The 17,752-nt window shown below is 37.2% G+C and overlaps 1 protein-coding gene across 5 annotated transcripts in view; it reads right to left on the bottom strand.

The window, feature by feature from the left end:
* Positions 1-17,752, bottom strand: part of F5 (coagulation factor V) — an 85,501-nt gene that overhangs the window by 23,533 nt on the left and 44,216 nt on the right. For 4 of the 5 annotated variants that reach the window (XR_003794412.1, XR_003794413.1, XM_029228359.1 and 1 more), the window contains exons 8-13: positions 9,391-9,568; positions 7,746-7,845; positions 7,100-7,311; positions 5,581-5,731; positions 3,017-3,229; positions 1-1,807 (exon numbers count right to left, since the gene is read on the bottom strand). The exon at positions 1-1,807 is cut by the window's left edge and continues 816 nt beyond it. Coding sequence is in view for 3 of the 5 variants with exons in the window: in XM_029228359.1 (XP_029084192.1) it covers positions 1-1,807; positions 3,017-3,229; positions 5,581-5,731; positions 7,100-7,311; positions 7,746-7,845; positions 9,391-9,568 (2,661 nt within the window). In the remaining 2 variants the exon portion in view is untranslated. Of the gene's footprint in view, positions 1,808-3,016; positions 3,230-5,580; positions 5,732-7,099; positions 7,312-7,745; positions 7,846-8,095; positions 8,740-9,390; positions 9,569-17,752 lie in introns of those variants that run through there. The other variant, XM_029228361.1, reaches the window with a different exon arrangement.

Genomic DNA, 17,752 nt, shown 5'->3' with positions numbered 1-17,752 from the left:
GTTGTCTGGCCGAGGTCTGGAGAAAGGGTTGTCTGGCCGAGGTCTGGAGAAAGGGTTGTCTGGCCGAGGTCTGGAGAGAGAGTCTCCTGGCTAAGATCTGGGGAAAGTGTTGTCTGGCTGAAGTCTGGAGAGAGAGTCTCCTGGCTAAGGTCTGGGGAAAATGTTGTCTGGCTGAGGTCTGGAGAGAGAGTCTCCTGTCCAGGGTCTGGAGAAAGGGTGGTCCGGCTGAGATCTGGATAGAGGGATGGCTGACTGAGGTCTAGAGAGGTAGTTGTCTGCCAGACTTCAGGTTCCAAGGAAGGGAACGTTTGACTATCATCAGTAGGGAAGGCCTTGTTTCTTAGGTCATAGTTGGGTATCTGGCTGGGCTCTGGAGGAAGAGATCTGTGACTGGGGACTGTAGTGGAGTGCGTTGGATCAGAGTCTTGAATAGGGAATGTTTGATAGTGCTCCTCTGGGCTCACTGTCTGATAAAGATCTGGAGGGGAGCTTGTCTGACTGGTGTCATTTGGGGGGTTTTGATCACCATCAGGATGTGAGGCCATGAGGCTAAGGTTCATAGAGGGGAGTGTCTGATTGAGGTCTGCGGGAAGAGATGTTTCATTGGATGTGTGGAGTAACAATGAATGATTATGTCTCCCATCTGAAAATGGGGTGTTGGCCTCTACTCTCAGAGGGTGAAAACTCCTTGGAGATAGAGGAACATGGTGTGCAGGCTTCTCTTCCTTTTTCTTTCTTCGCGTCCTAATTAAAAAAAGGCCTTTCTTCAATCTACTATTTCCTCCATCTTGTCTTCCTTGTAGAGGTTTATGTCTAGTTACAAAAAACGTTGGGTGGCCACTCTGCTTTCCATGCTTGTTTTTAAAAGGGATGTTTTCTCCCCAAGTCCTTGAGTCATTCTGGGGGCTGTTTGGCAGCTTATTAACAACCTTAACTTCATCAGCATCTTGGATTATTTCATAACTGCCTTTCTCAGAAACCAAATGCCATTCCCCATTCAGAATCTTAGATGGATCCTTTTGTTGTAAGAGTAACAGATCACTGGGAAGGTCCTCCCAGGGCCCTATTCTGGAAGAAGAAGAGTTGCCTTGGCTTAAATGTCTACCAGTTTTATGTGCTGGGAATTCCATCTGGGAGAATCTATGCTTTGCTCCTCGGTCTCTTCCTGCCTTGAATCTTTTATGTTTAGGATGTTCATGATTTCTGAATTCTTCTGTACCAAATGGAAGCAGGCTTATCCCTGTGACATCTGAGTATAGAGGATCTTCTATAGGGTCTTCAGAATAAGGGCTGGAATGCTCTGCTGTGGGAGGGTTGAGAACTGAGTTCTTATCTAAGCTGGTGTGTCCTAGCGGGGGACCAGCTATGGTGACTTCTGGGTGAGGAAGAATTTTCAGAGGTTGTGCAAAGTTATTGGCAATAAGCCTGCTAATGTTACCTGGGGAAGAAGAATTTGAACCAACAGTTCTGTTGGTACTTGGAGGAATGAATTCAGAGTTGTTCTCCAGAGCCAGGGCGGTAAGATTGAACTTATCTTCCTCCTGATTTGATGATGAATTTCTGAATGACCTGATTCCTAATGATAAAGCCAGTGTGTTCTGGTAATCATAGTCAGCATCATTATTTTTATCTTTGATTTCTGATGATTCACGCATTTTCCTTGTAGTTATGGATGTAGATCCTGAAGGTTCGTATATAATCTCATATGAGTCATCATCATAATCCCGGATACACTTAACATCCCTGAATCTCAGCCACAGTTTTTTGCTTCTTGGATTGGAATTCATGGTAGTTAACATCCAAGTTCCTACAAAATAGAGACAGAGAGAACAGAGAGCTCTGAGTACAGAAAAAGGTATAAAAACCCTATGGTCCATTGTGGCAGATAATTTCCAGTGAACTTTCATCAGGGATACTGTGGTCTGTGGACCACAGCTGATCTGTGAACTGTTGTTTACTGTTCCACAGTGACATAAGGAAAGAAATCAAGAGTAAAGTGTATAGGAAACCTTTTAGCAATTTGACATTTCTATGACATCCAATCACGTGATCAGCATATTTCTCTCATTTAACAGAATATAGACCCAAAGTATTGGTCAGTGAAAATTAGGGAGAAAAAAACTTTCAGCACAGGTAGTTTGAGAGTCACTATTTGAGAATATATTTTTCAAGGGATGAATCAAGAATGAAATGGACTTTGACTATCATAAGCATCTTGTGAGTTGCATATTTTGTTAGAGAGCTGGAGTTAGGGGGAAGATGAGGATGTTTACCCCCACAAATAAGAGACATATAGATACTTCTAAGTAATAAATAATTCAGGTGGGCCTAGGGCAGTTTTGAGTTTCTTTGAAATGGTATGATTTGCTGGCACACTGAAGATTTCCTGGAAAGTCTTCAATAGTTACCACATGTCGATTTTCTACTGAGTCCTAGGCACTTGGCACATATAACAATTAATGGTCAAAGCAACTCTGTAAGGTATTATTATTATGTTTTTCAGATGAATAAACTGAGGCTCAGTCGGGTGGAGTAATTTGTCCAAATTGCTACACAGATATCAAGTGGCAAAGCAGCATTTGAACCCAGGTCTGATGAATTCCAAAGCCCATGTGCTTTCCATGACGCTGCTGTCTCTGAAGCCAGCCTCTAAGCCACTATATCAGATGACCACTAACCCTAGGGTGGGATGGCTGTCTTATAAAGCTGAAAAAGGCATTTTGATAAAAGAAATGCTCTCTTGTGGCTGAATGCTCACGCTTTCTTCTCAAAGTCATGCCTTATCTTTTTACTGTTGTATCTTTACTTCTCACTTAGCCCAGAGAAGGATAAATGGAACGCACAGTAAAGGACTGGACCCATTTAAGTAATTAATTCCCCAAATAGAAATCATGAGTAGTCCTGAAAAGAAAGCCTGCAAGGGATCAGGGAGAGAAGCCCAGGAACCATGGTAGTCTGGAGAGCTGCAGCAGACTGGGTTGATCAGAGAGTCCCCTTTAAGTGTCCAAGCTCTTACCAACATTATCCATTGTGACGGTCACAGATTCCCCACGCATGGGGAAGAGGGTCAAAGTGTCCTCGTGTTTCTTTCCATAGATGAATGAGTGCCCAGTGAAGTGAATGGTCAAAATGTCATTCTGGGTTCCCATACTGCAGAAGTGCCACTGGACGGTGTCATCAAAGCAGAATCCTAGTGTGGGTATGCTCTCAGGCACATAGCCATTGATAGCTGAAAGAGTGAAATTTGTTGAAACATCAGGCCTATGCCAACAAAAGGGAATGTGTCTAACTATACTTACGGTAAATATCCCAATGGTAATTTGGTTGCATCTAAGCAGTGATTATCTGAGATAAGCTTTACCAAATGTAACATGTAACTGGAAGATCAAACTCAGACTTTTCAAATGAGAGCTTATTCTCCTAAGTTAGCCAAGGGAGAAATGTCAGGATAAAGACAAAGCCTTTTCATTCACATTGATTTATTTATTCATTTGTTAAGTGTATATTAAATATTTTGTACTCTAGGTTCTGTTTTTAAAGATATTCCGAAGGTAACTTAGAATTTTGTCTAGAGTAATTTTACCTGGAGAAAAAGCATAATATAAGAAATACAGATTCTTGACGCATTAGTTATTTTTTTCTTTTTTTTTAACATCTTTATTGGAGTATAATTGCTTTACAGTGGTGTGTTAGTTTCTGCTTTATAACAAAGTGAATCAGTTATACATATACATATGTTCCCACATCTCTTCCCTCTTACGTCTCCCTCCCTCCCACCATCCCTATCCCACCCCTCTAGGTGGTCACAAAGCACCGAGCTGATCTCCCTGTGCTATGCGGCTGCTTCCCACTAGCTATCTACCTTACGTTTGGTAGTGTATATATGTCCATGCCACTCTCTCACTTTATCCCAGCTTACCCTTCCCCCTCCCTGTATCCTCGACACATTAGTTATTGAATGCAAAGTAATGTTCCTAAAAATGAAGCATATTTAGCACATTTTGCAATTTTAATTGCTCTGTCTTAGCATTTATATAATCTCTAGTTTGCACTCAACTATCAAGTTCAGACATTTTCATTCTCTTTCCAAGGGATACAGTTTTAGTCAGTAACATTGTCTACTTATATACTAAGCATGGTAATAAAATCACAGATATGATTTCTATAAGGGCAGGGTCCATGTCTGCCTAGGTTACCACTATAGTCCTAATCTTAGTACAATGCCTAGAACTAGTGAGAACTTAAACATTTATCGAATAGTTGACATAATGTGTTTTTAGTTTGTACCTCATTCAGGAAGCTTTTCTAAATGGTCTATAGCTGCACTAATTTGGTAGCCACTAGCCACCAGTGACTATTGGGCACTCGAAATATGGGTAATCTGGATTGAGATGTGCTGTGAGTATAAAATGCATGCTGGATTTTAAAGATTTAGTAAGAAAGTAAATCTCATTAATTTTAATATTATATGTTAAAATGATAATATGATATATTAAATTAAACATTATTAAATAAATTTCATATATTTCTCTTTAATTTTTAATATGCCTATTAGAAAATTTTAAATTATATTTGTGGCTCATATATAATTTCTAATGGACAGCACTAGTCTAGAACTATGACAGATTCATTGTCAAAATGAAATTAAGTACAGAAAGCTGAGGCTAACTCCCTGATTCAAATTATTTTCCTGGCACCTACCAGTTCTGAGAATCCCCAATTGTTAGTTGTCTGAAGTTATATGAACGGACCATGGAGAAACCATCCTCGTACCTGTGGTTACTTATCAGAGAAAGTGATAATAGTGACTCTCAACTCTGAGGAAGGGGACGATGACCATTGTGGAGAAGTTTGCTTCCAGCTGGCTCAGTGAAATCTCTCCCAGACTTCCCATACCAGTGGCTTTGGGCACTGACTTTAAAACTGTAGCAAAAGCCTGAACCTTGGCTCAGGGAATTCTTTCTGTTCTGAACTTCTTACTGCATACTTAAAACTTCTTTATGGATTGAATTTCCAAGACTCATGTCTCCCCATATGCATTTTGCCTTAGTTTGATTTGACAATCCACTTTTGGATTATTTACCCTGTTTCTGCCCTGGCAGAAATAAGAAATAGACAAGACAAAAAAGTAACTAAAGGAATAAGCATTGTTACATTCATGCTAAAGAGGACTACTTAATATTTCTGCCCTGGCCATAAAGAGTATTCACCTTGCACCCATTCTAAAATCCCCAGATACCTCTGACCAAGGCCTCTTCCCTCACCATCCATCCCTCACCCTGTTCTTACTTGCTCAGAGCAAGTGCACATGCACACGTGTGCGTGCATGCACACACACACACACACACACACACACATTTGGAGCAGGAGACCAAGAAGACTTCTAAGGATAACAAGCTTTTTACCTCATGCTGTAAAAAGATTTCTATAATATCACCCAGTAATTTCATCACCAAATCCCTATACTGGAAGTGAGGGTAAGGGGTGAGTGGATTCTAATCCATGTCTCTTCCTCTAGGAAAGTCACACTTCAACCACAGGAGTGAAAAACTGATGGACAAAAAGAGTGCTCTGACTTACTGCTCATGATGTTTGACTCATAAAACTTGGGGTCATCACGTTTCACCTTCTCAGGATTTTCACAGAACTTGTAGATGTTGTCCTCAATGTACCAGCTCTTGTTCTCATCAAACACAGCAAACACAGCCTGCTGCTCAATGTCTGCTGCCCTCTGGAGGGTAAAAGTGCTGTGTTCAGTGATTAACGTCCTAGCAGATTGATTAACTACAACCCTGAGTTCTCAGAAACCAAAGGGGTACAGGTCTTGGGTCCAATGAAGCCATAAATTCAGACATCTGTGAGAGCCCATTGTGTACAAAGCCCTTGTTAGAGCCAAAGGTAGCATGTCAAGGCAAACAGAGCAGATCAGAAAATTCAGCGACTCAAATATCCTAATAGAAAAATCCCATTTCAATGTAGCAACTGTAATTCTGTTTATCTCTATCAACTGTTTATCACCTTTCAACTCGAATGATTGATTGGATGTGCTCCAAATAGTTGCAAAGGATAAAAAAGAAGGGTGCCGTAGGAAAGTTTTATATCTCTCCCTACCTGTTTCCTTTCCTAGCTCAATAAATTAGGGTCTTCCAAATGTCTCTTTCGGCTTTTTCTAGGCGTATATTTATTTTATATGCCTTGGGATGAGACTTCTTTGATTATAGCTTAGCCTAATTGGGAATTTTAAGTTAATGATATGAGGCTTTTATTCTTCAATGATGATAAAGTCAGAAGATCCATATTTTTGTTCACATTCTTCTGTATAAATTGGTCTTGCTAGAGACAGACCATTGTCTGGGTTCAACTTCCTGAGAAGCTATGTCTGCAAGCTATGTCTGCCTGTATGTCTCCTTTCTCTCCCTATTGCAGGTCTCTAAAAATAACAAGGACTGGTACAGAGCTTTACACTTTTACCAGATGGTATCTCATTGAGCCGTGAAACAATCCTATAAAATTTTTAGGAGGGGGTAATACCCTTTTTCTTTTTTGCATATGTAATGTTTTATTTCTTGAGTACATAGAAGTCTGTTTTATTCTTTTCTGTAACTTTTTGAATATCTGAAATATTTAATAAGTAATGTTTCTACGAGCTTTAATTTTGATTTTTAAAATGATCCATACAAATTTAGAAAAAGTGGAAAACATAGTAAAGTACAGAGATAAATATGTAACTAATCAGTAACACTACCACTCATTAATTTTTTAAAAATGGGTAATACCCTTTTGATGAAAGGAAGAAATTAAGAGAAACTAAGTGACTTGCTCATCACATAGCACGGACAGATCTGGAATTTGAAACAAGCAAACAAAATACAGTATCACACTGTAGACTTGCCTTTCCCGGTGAAAGTCCATATGGAAATAGACAAGACAAAAAAGTAACTAAAGGAATAAGCATTGTTACATTCACACTAAAGAGGACTACTTAATATTTTCTGGTTCTCTAGAAGCAAAAGCCCCATTATTTAACAAGGAGAACTAATCTGTTTCAGTCAGAAGAAATTCCTGGAATTTCTGAAAGGTTACTTCAAGGACAAAATACCTGTATGCCTCGCTTATCCAAGGATCTGCTCTTACAAATTAGAAGTAGCCCTATCAGCCCAGAGGCAATGTCCCTTGTGATGTCCACATTACTGTAGTATGGTCTTGTTAAGCACTGAGCATCATTTTCCATGGGTTCATCAGACTCTAGGATGTTCCACTTATAAGTATAGGTTTCCCCTGGTTGAACTGCTTTGATCATGGTGTTACTGCCTGAAAGAAAATATAGTCAAAATTGTTTTCAATTTTCAAAATTATTTCATGGAAATAAATTAAATAAAAAAATAAGTAAATAATAAATGAATGAATAATTTAAAATAATTGAGTTCTTTTTAGAATCAATGTTGGGAAAGGAATATTATTTTTATATTAAGTTCCACTTGATAGAACTCTGGATAGCATGTAGCTATTACATATTCGTCCACTAGAGGCCACTTATGGCACTAACAAAGGACACCATATTTTGTAATCATTAGGGTAAAAAAAATCCCTGAAGTGAGCAGTGTTTGGTTGTGACTTTGAGGATACCCCTATACGTATACTACCTGACCGTATAAGTTATACTACTGGGCAAGGAGGGCAGTAGAAAATTATGGCAACCTCTCAGAAGTCAATAGTTTCATTCAGTAGAAGTGAAAGGTTCAGACCTGAGGTGGAGGAAGAGTTGACTTCATCTTCATAACGAGAGAAGGTCACACCATGAGGGTAAATGCTGTAGCTGCGGCTGGCCATATTTTTGAACATGATCTACAAAATTAACTCAAATTCATTATTTCAGGATTTAAGGTCAGTCATGAGAACAGAGGATGCTAGCTTTGCATATTTACTTGTGGGATAGTGTGTGTGTGTGTGTGTGTGTGTGTGCGTGCGTGTGTGTTTATGTCAATGCAAACTAATGCTGTTTATCTGAGTGGAAACCTCTCCCCATCACCTGACAGGCGCATCTGAGAGAGTTCCACGCACATAGAAAGGTAGAAAATGGAAAGAGAAGTCTAACCTTAGAAGTGACATTTTCCTCACAGTATATCACTCTCTCCAAGTTGGTCACCATCCTCTGTCCCCTCTCCTTTCTTGGACCACATCTGCCTTTGAATCTGCTCCTTCTCTTAGACCATGATCACCTTCACCAGCCTGCCAGATCCCCCAGAACCCTGTCATCAAGTCATCTTCTTGATGGGGCACAGAAAATAGCGAGATCCTGAATTGCCAATGAGGCATATTTCCACTTTCTAAGAGTACCTAAAAGGGATCAGAAATGAGGGAAGGGAAAGAGAACAGAGAAAGCCTGCTTTCTGCCCTTTTGTTATTTTTTAAATGAACAGCATTGGCCTTGTCTGTAGATATCCTCTTGGTGCATCCCCACGAAGAGGTGAAGGGAGGAGCTTTATGCACACAGGAGTCCTAGTTAGCCTGCTGAATCTTCAGAAGAGAATTTTAATCTTATCTTCTCCTTGCTTGCCAAAGCATCTGGATCATGCTTAATCTGCAGATGATCTGCACTCTAGAATCTTGCCAAAGATTGCAACTTTCAATTCTCTGCCGTCTAGTTCTTATCAGAAGATAAGTTGATGATGCGACACAGCATTTAAGGAAAACTGAAGAGCACTCAGTGCTCTTGAAACATATCAAAATGTACCTTCATCAGAGACTAATCATCAGAGAACTACATACCTAGACCACATTGATGAATTGTTTTCATTCAGTTGGGTTATGTTCTCAGCTATAATGAGAAACATTATTTTAAAAAGCTTTGTAACTTTTAAATTTATAAATTTCTTTTATAAATTTATTGTACCAGTAGGAATTTATCAAGGATTCCATCTACTACATCACACAGCATCCTCTTTCTTAAGGATCCATGGGAGAAATTCCTCTTAAGTCTCAGTAGCAGGGGAAACTGCTTTTTTTATGACTACTGTGACTCCTACCCTGACCTAGTTCCCTTTTTACTTTGGCTGCTAGAAAGCTTAGGACAAAATTTGTTGACAACATTACGGGAGCATATGGTATGTGTTTCATTATACTTATCTTATCCTTGGCTTTATTTTCTTTGTCCCCACATTATCCTTCACCCCAATTACATTGGCTCCTTGTTTTATTCCTTTATAATTTGATAAACTGTCTCAGATTGTTTGTATTATGAGATAGGCTACAATAAGCGCAAATACTAAATAAAAATTAAAGCTGTATTTCAATTAAAAATTATATGGACACATTAAAAAAATAACCAGTACTTATAATCTTGTTTTCACTATTTAATTTCTTCCATGGTTCTATATTTCTGTTACTTACTTTAAGTGTGTCTCTGACCTGGGCTCTGATAATAGGGCCCAAGATCCCATCTTCTTTGATATTGGGATTCTCCAGGAGTTTGGTGAAGGATGCATCTTGGTACTGTTTGTAGACAACCTTCTTATAATGTTTTCCAATTTGGTTTGAGAAATTATCCAAATGCAGAGATCTGTACTTTCTTAAAGTGAAACAAAATTTAAAAGATTAAATCATTTTCTCAAGTAGAGACCCCAGTATGATAGGGAAACCCTTATGCTTAGAAGTTCTGCTATTGAATTAGCTAAAATGCTAGTTTCCTTAAGGAAAACAAACAAACAAACCTTAATGTGGTTTGCAAAGTCCTGATACCTTCTCTCTGGTTGGAAAACTGGAAACCTCTGATCTGTCTCCTCCACCATTGATAAAGTCTTAATCACGGTTAGAACCAGCTACTTAGATCTTCCTGTCACTATGGTTTCTAGAGTGGACCTTCACTATCTCTGAAAGGTCTACCTGGATGAAAGGATGAGAAACACTATGAATTTTTCTTAAGTATTTCTTATCACTTAACTTATGATATCCTTATTGGCTTTCCAGGTATTTCTCAGTCTCTAAAAGCACATTCCCACTCTAGGAAGCTTCTGCTGTCTTTATTAAACATAAGTTCTGTGCTGTTGGGCTATCTCTTCTACCATCCACCCAATCCTGGTGCCATCTGAAAACCAAATGCCTTCACCCATCTTCTGTAGCTACTGCAATAAATGATTTGGGGGAAGCAACATGAACCACTTTCCCCCTTGGTCCTTTTTATAGCCTTAGTTTGCAAAAGCAGAGTTCCATTTTATGCGTTTATTTTACACAATGAAAATCACTGACTACTGCTAGAAAGTTCTGGATTCTTATCTCAACCCCACTTCCCTAACCCTTCCTGCGTTTTCTAAATATTCACTTGTATTAATTTCATGTGTATAATTCCAGAGCATCTTTATGCAAATATGACTTGCAAATATAAATATTCTTATCCTTTCACTCCTTTCACAAAAGGCAGCTGTTTATATATTCTATACTATACCTTGAAGTTTTTTTTGCATTTTTCCAGCTTTACTGAGGTGTAATTGACAAATGTATGTATTTAAGGTGTACAACATAATAATTTATATATGAATATATGAGACTACCACAGTCAAGCTAATTACCACTTCCATCACCTCACCTAGTTACTAATTTTTTTTAATTTTGAGAACGCTTAAGATATACTGTCTTAACAAATTTCAAGTGTACAATACAGTGTTATTAACTATAGTGTTACTAACTATAACAGGTCTCCAGAACTTATTTAGTTTGAAACTGAAGGTTTGTATACTTTGATCAACATCTCTGCATTCCCCTCACCTCCCAACCCCTGGCAACCACCATTATACTCTCTGCTTCTATGAGTTCGACTTTTTTAGATTCCACATATAAGTGAAATCATGCAATATTTGTAATTCTGTGTCTGGAATATTTCACTTAGCCTAATGTCCTGCAGGTTTATCCATGTTGTTACAAATGGCAGGATTTCCTTCTTTTTTAAGGCTGAATGATATTCCGATGTATATATAAACCATATTTCTAAAAATTCATTTATCCATTGGTAGACACTCAGGTTGTTTCCATATGTAGGCTATCATGAATAACACTGCAATGAACACAGGAGTGCAAATATCTCTTTGATATACTGACTTCATTTCCTCTGGATATATACCCAGAAGTAGTAGTTCTATTTTTAATTTTTTGAGGAAGCTCCTTACTGTTTTCCATAAAGGCTGCACCAATTTACATTCTCACCAACAGTGTACAAGGATTCCATTTTCTCCGCACCCTCATCAATAGTTGTTACCTCTTTTTCATCCTAGTTACCCCCATAGGTATGAGGTGATATCTCATTATGGATATGATTTGCATTTCCCTCATGATTAGTGATGCTGAACACCTTTTCATATGCCTATTAGCCATTTGTATGTTTTCTTTTTTTTTACCACAGTTGACAATTTTTATTTTTTAATTTTTTAAAATTATTTATTTATTTATTGGCTGTATTGGGCCCTCATTGCTGTGTGCGGGCTTTCCCTAGTTGTGGCAGGCGGGGGCTACTCTTTCGTTACGGTGCACAGGCTTCTCATTTCAGTGGCTTCTCTTGTTGCAGAGCACAGGCTCTAGATGCGCAGGCTCAGTAGTTGTGGTGCACGGGCTCAGTTGCTCCGTGGCATGTGGGATCTTCCCAGACCAGGGATTGAACCCGTGTCTCCTGCATTGGCAGGCAGATTCTTAACCACTGCACCACCAGGGAAGTCCCTGTACATCTTCTTTAGAAAGATGTCAGTTTAGATCCTTTGCCCATTTTTTAAATCAGGCTATTTTTGTTTGTTTGTTTGTTTTGCCATTGAGTTACATGAGTTCCTTTCATATTTTGGATATTAACCTCTTATCAGATATATGGTTTGCAAATATTTTCTCCCATTCTGTAGGTTATATTTTTATTTTGTTGATTGTTTCTTTAGCTGTGCAGAAGTTTTTCAGCTTGATGTAGCCCCACTTGTTTATTTTTGCTTTTGTTACTTATGCTTTTGGTGTCATACCCAAAAAACTCATTGCCAAGACCAATGTCAAAGAGATTTTCTGTTATGTTTTCTTCTAGTGGTTTTATGGTTTCAGGTATTACATTTAAGTTTTTAATTTATTTTGAGTTAATTTTTGTCTATGCTGTAAGTTAAGGGTCTAATTTTATATTTTTGCATATGGATATCCAGTTTTTCCACCATCATTTACTGAAGAGACTGTCCTTTCCTCATTGTGTATTCTTAGTGCCTTTGTCAAAGATTAGTTGACCATATATGCATGGGTTTATTTCTGGGCCCTTACTTCTGTTTATTTGGTATATGTGTCTGTTTTTATGCCATTATTATACTGTTCAATTACTATAGCTTTGTAATATAGTTTGAAATCAGGAAGTTTGATGCCTCAAGCTTTGCTCTTCTTGCTCAAGATTGCTTTGGATATTTAAGGTCTTCTGTGGTTTCATCTGAATTTTAGAATTGTTTTTTTTTTCTATTTCTTTGAAAAATGCCATTGGAATTTAATAGGGGTTGCATTGAATCTGTAGATCACTTTGGGTAATGTGGGCATTTTAACAAAGTTAATTCTTCTAACCCATAAACACAGGACATCTTTGTATTTGATTGTATCTTCTTCAGTTTCTTTCATTGCTGTCTTATAGTTTTCAGTGTGTAGATCTTTCACCACCTTGGTTAAATTTCCTAAGTATTTTATTCTTTTAAAAAAATTCTACTGTAAATGGAAGTATTTTCTTAATTTCTGTTTGGATTGTTCATTGTTAGTGTATATAAATTCAACTGATTTTCATTATGTTCATTTTCTATCCTGCAACTACTGAATTTCTTTATTCTAATAGATTTTTGGTAGAGTCTCAAGTGTTTTTCTATATATAAAATCACATTATCTGCAAATAGAGACGATTTTACTTCTTCCTTTCTGATTAGGATGCCTATTTTTTTTCCTTGCCTGATTGCTTTGGCTAGAACTTCCAGTACTATGCTGAATAAAAGTGACAAGAATGGGCATCCTTGTCTTGTTCCTGATCTTAGAGGAAAAGCTCTCAGATTTTTACCACTGAGTATGATGTTAGCTTTGGGTTTGCCATATATGGCCTTTATTGTGTTGAAGCACATTCCTTCTATACCTAACTTGTTGAGAGTTTTTATAATGAAAGGATGTTGAATTTTGTTAAATGCCTTTTTTTTGCATCTATTGAGATAACGATATTTTTATTATTCATGTTTAATGTGGTACTTCTAATTTATTGATTTGCATATGTTGAACCATCCTTGAATCACAGGAATAAATCTCACTCGATCATCATTTATGATAATTTTAATGTGCTGTTGGATTCAGTTTACTAATATTTTGATAATGTTTTTGGCATCTGTGTTCATTAGGGATATTGGCCTGTAATTTTCGTCTTGTATTGTTCTTATCCAGCTTTGGTATGAGAATAATGCTAGGCTTGTAAAATAAGTTTGGAAGTGTTCCCTACTCTTTAATATTTGGGAAGAGTTTGAGGATTAGTGTACAATATACCTGTGAAGCCATCTGGTCCTGGGCTTCTTTGTTTGGAGGTTTTGGATTACTGATTCAATCTTCTTACTTGTTATTCATCTGTTCAGATTTTCTATTTCTTTTTGATTCAGTCGTGGTAGGATATGTTTCTAGGACCTTTTTCCTTTCTTCTACTTATCCAATTTGTTGGCATATAATTGTTCATAGTAGTCTCTTATGATCCTTTGCACTTCTGTGGTATCAGCTGTAATGTCTCCTCTTTTAGTTATAATTTTATTTATTTGAGTCTTCTCTCTTCATTGCTTAGCTAAAGGTTTGTCAATTTTGTTTATCATTTCAAAAGACTAACTCTTGGTTGTGTTTATCTTTTCTGTTGTCTTTCTATACACCATTTATTTTTTCACTAATTTTTATTTACTTCTTTCGGCTAACTTTGGGCTTAGTTTGCTAGTTACTTGAGGTATAAAGTTAAGATTCTTTCTTTCTCCCTTTCTTTCTTTCTTTCTTTCTTTCTTTCTTTCTTTCTTTCTTTCTTTCTCTCTTTCTCTCTTCCTTTCTTCTTTCTTTCCTTCTCCCTTCCTTCCTTCCTTCCTCCCTTCCTTCTTTCCTTCCTCCCTTCCTTCCTTTTTTCTTTCTTTCTTCCTTCCACCCTTCCTTCCTTCCTTTTCTTTCTTTTTCTTTCTTTCTTTCTCTTTCTTCCTTCCTTCCTTCCTTCCTTCCTTCCTTCCTTCCTTCTTTTCTCTTTCTTTCTTTCATTTGTTTGTTTCTTTCTATCTCCTTTCTTTCCTTCTCCCTCCCTTCCTTCCTCCCTCCCTCTCTTTCTCTTTCTTTTTCTTTCTTTCTTCTTTCATTCTTCTTTCTTTCTTTCTTTCTCCCTCTCCCACCCTCCCTCCCTCCCTTTCTCCTTCTTTCTTTCTTTCCTGTTTTTTTAAGTGTTTTTATTTTTCTCTTTTCAGATTATAAAACAAAATTTATTAATTATTGAATGTGAACTAAATACAAGGTGCTTTTTAAAAATTTATTTATGTTGAATTTTATTTTATTTATTTTTTATAGAGCAGGTTCTTATTATTTATTTTATATGTATTAGTGTATATATGTAAATCCCAATCTCCCAATTAATCCCACCACCACCACCACCCACCACTGCTTCCCTGCCATGGTGTCCAAATGTTTGTTCTCTACATCTGTGTCTCTATTTCTGCCTTGCAAACTGGTTCATCTGTACCATTTTTCTAGATTGCACATATATGCATTAATATACAATATTTGCTTTTCTCCTTCTGACTTACTTCATTCTGTATGACAGTCTCTAAGTCCATCCACGTCTCTACAAATGACCCAATTTCATTCCTTTTTATGGCTTGAGTATACTCCATTGTATATATGTACCACATCTTCTTTATTCATTCATCTGTCAATGGGTATTTAGGTTGCTTCCATGACCTGGCCATTGTAAATAGTGCTGCAATGAACATTGGGGTGCATGCATCTGCTTGAATTATGGTTTTCTCTGGGTATATGCCCAGGAGAGGGATTGCTGGGTCTTATGGTAATTCTATTTTTAGTTTTTTAAGGAACCTCCATACTGTTGTCCATAGTGGCTGTATCAATTTACATTCCCACCAACAGTGCAAGAGGGCTCCCTTTTCTCCACACCCTCTCCAGCATTTGTTGTTTGTAGATTTTCTGATGATGCCCATTCTAACCGGTGTGAGGTGATAACTCGTGGTAGTTTTGATTTGCATTTCTCTAATAATTAGTGATGTTGAGCAGCTTTTCATGTGCCTCTTGGCCATCTGTATGTCTTCCTTGGTGAAATGTCTATTTAGGTCTTTTACCCATTTTTGAATTGGGTTTTTTTTTAATATTGAGCTACACGAGCTATTTATATATTATGGAGATTAATCATTTGTCCGTTGATTCATTTGCAAATATTTTCTCCCATTCTGAGGGTTGTCTTTTCATCTTGTTTGTAGTTTCCTTTGCTGTGCAAAAGCTTTTAAGTTTCATTAGAACCCATTTGTTTATTTTTGTTTTTATTTCCATTACTCTAGGAGGTGGGTCAAAAAAGATCTTACTGTGATTTATGTCAAAGAGTGTTCTTCTTATGTTTTCTTCTAAAAGTTTTATAGTGTCCAGTCTTACATTTAGGTCTCTAATCCATTTTGAGTGTATTTTTGTGTACAGTGTCAGGTAGTGTTCTAATTTCGTTCTTTTACATGACCTGCGCATTTTTCCCAACACCACTTATTGAAGAGATTGTCTTTTCTCAATTCTATATCCTTGCCTCCTTTGTCATAGATTAGTTGACCAGAGGTGTGTGGGTTTATCTCTGGGCCTTCTATCCTGCTCCGTTGATCTATATTTCTGGTTTTGTGCCAGTACCATATTGTCTTGATTACTGTAGCTTTGTAGTATAGTCTGAAGTCAGGGAGTGTGATTCCTCCAGCTCTGTTTTTTCCCCTCAATAGTGCTTTGGCTATTCGGGCTCTTTTGTGTCTCCATGCAAAATTTAAGACTTTTTGTTCTAGTTCTGTAAAAAAAATGCCATTGGTAATTTGATAGGGATTGCATTGAATCTGTAGATTGCTTTGGGTAGCATAGTCAGTTTTACAATACTGATTCTTCCAATCCATGAACATGGTATATCTCTCCATCTGTTTGTGTTATCTTTGATTTCTTTCATCAGTGTTTTATAGTTTTCTGAGTACAGGTCTTTTACATCCTTAGGTAGGTATATGCCTAGGTATTTTATTCTTTTTGTTGCAATGGTGAATGGGATTATTTCCTCAATTTCTCTTTCTGATCTTTCATTGTTAGTGTATAGGAATGCAAGAGATTTCTGTGCATTCTTTTTGTATCGTGCAACTTTACTAAATTCATTGATTAGCTCTAGTAGTTTTCTGGTGGCCTCTTTAGGATTATCTATGTATAGTATGATGTCATCTGCAAACAGTGACAGTTTTACATCTTCTTTTCCAATTTGTATTCCTTTATTTCATTTTCTTCCTGATGGCCATGGCTAGGACTTCCAAAACTATGTTGGATAATAGTGGCAAGCGTGGACATCCTTGTCCTGTTCCTAATCTTAGAGGAAATGCTTTCAGTTTTTCACCATTGAGAATGATGTTTACTGTGGGTTTGTCATATATGGCCTTTATTATGTTGAGGTAGATTCCCTCTGTGCCCACTTTCTGGAGAGTTTTTTTCATAAATGGGTGTTGAATTTTGTCAAAAGCTTTTTCTGCCTCTATTGAGATTATCATATGGTTTTTATTCTTCAGTTTGTTAATATGTGTATGATATTGATTGATTTGCATATATTGAAGAATCTTGCATCCCTGGGATAAATCCCACTTGATCATTGTGTATGATCCTTTTAATGTGTTCTTGGATTCTGTTTAGTGGTATTTTGTTGAGGATTTCTGCATCTATGTTCTTCAGTGATATTGGTCTGTAATTTTCTTTTTTTGTAGAATCTTTGTCTGGTTTTGGTATCAGGGTGATGGTGGCCTCGTAGAATGAGTTTGGGAGTGTTCCTTCCTCTACCATGTTTTGGAAGAGTTTGAGAAGGATGGGTGTTAGCTCTTCTCTAAATATTTCATACGATTCACCTGTGAAGCCATCTGGATCTGGATGAAGAGTTTTAATCACAGTTTCAAGTTCATTATTTGTGATTGGTCTGTTCATATTTTCTATTTTTTCCTGGTTCAGTCTTGGAAGGTTATACTTTTCTAAGAATTCGTCCATTTCTTCCAGGTTGTCCATTTTATTGGTGTAGAGCTGCTTGTAGTAGTCTCATATGATGCTTTCTATTTCTGTGGTGTACTTTTAACTTCTTTTTTATTTCTAATTTTATTGATTTGATTCCTCTCCCTCTTTTTCTTGATGCATCTGACTTAACATTCATCAATTTTGTTTATCTTCTCAAAGAACCAGCTTCTAGTTTTATTGACCTTTGCTGTTGTTCTCTTTGTTTCTATTTCATTTATTTCTCTCAGATATTTATGATTTCTTTCCTTCTACTAACTTTGGGTTTTGTTTGTCCTTCTTTCTCTAGTTCCTTTAGGTGTAAGGTTAGATTGTTTATTTGAGATTTTTCTTGTTTCTTGAGGTAGGACTGTATTGCTATAAACTTCCCTCTTAGAAATGCTTTTGCTGCATCCCACAGGTTTTGGATCATCATGTTTTCATTGTCATTTGTCTCTAGGTATTTTTTGATTCCCTCTTTGATTTCTTCAGTGATGTCTTGGTTATTTAGTAA

Source organism: Monodon monoceros, unplaced genomic scaffold, assembly GCF_005190385.1.
Source record: "Monodon monoceros isolate NGI ecotype Baffin Bay Population unplaced genomic scaffold, NGI_Narwhal_1 Super_Scaffold_18, whole genome shotgun sequence".
NCBI lineage: Eukaryota > Metazoa > Chordata > Mammalia > Artiodactyla > Monodontidae > Monodon > Monodon monoceros.
This window is presented reverse-complemented; position numbering and strand designations above follow the sequence as displayed.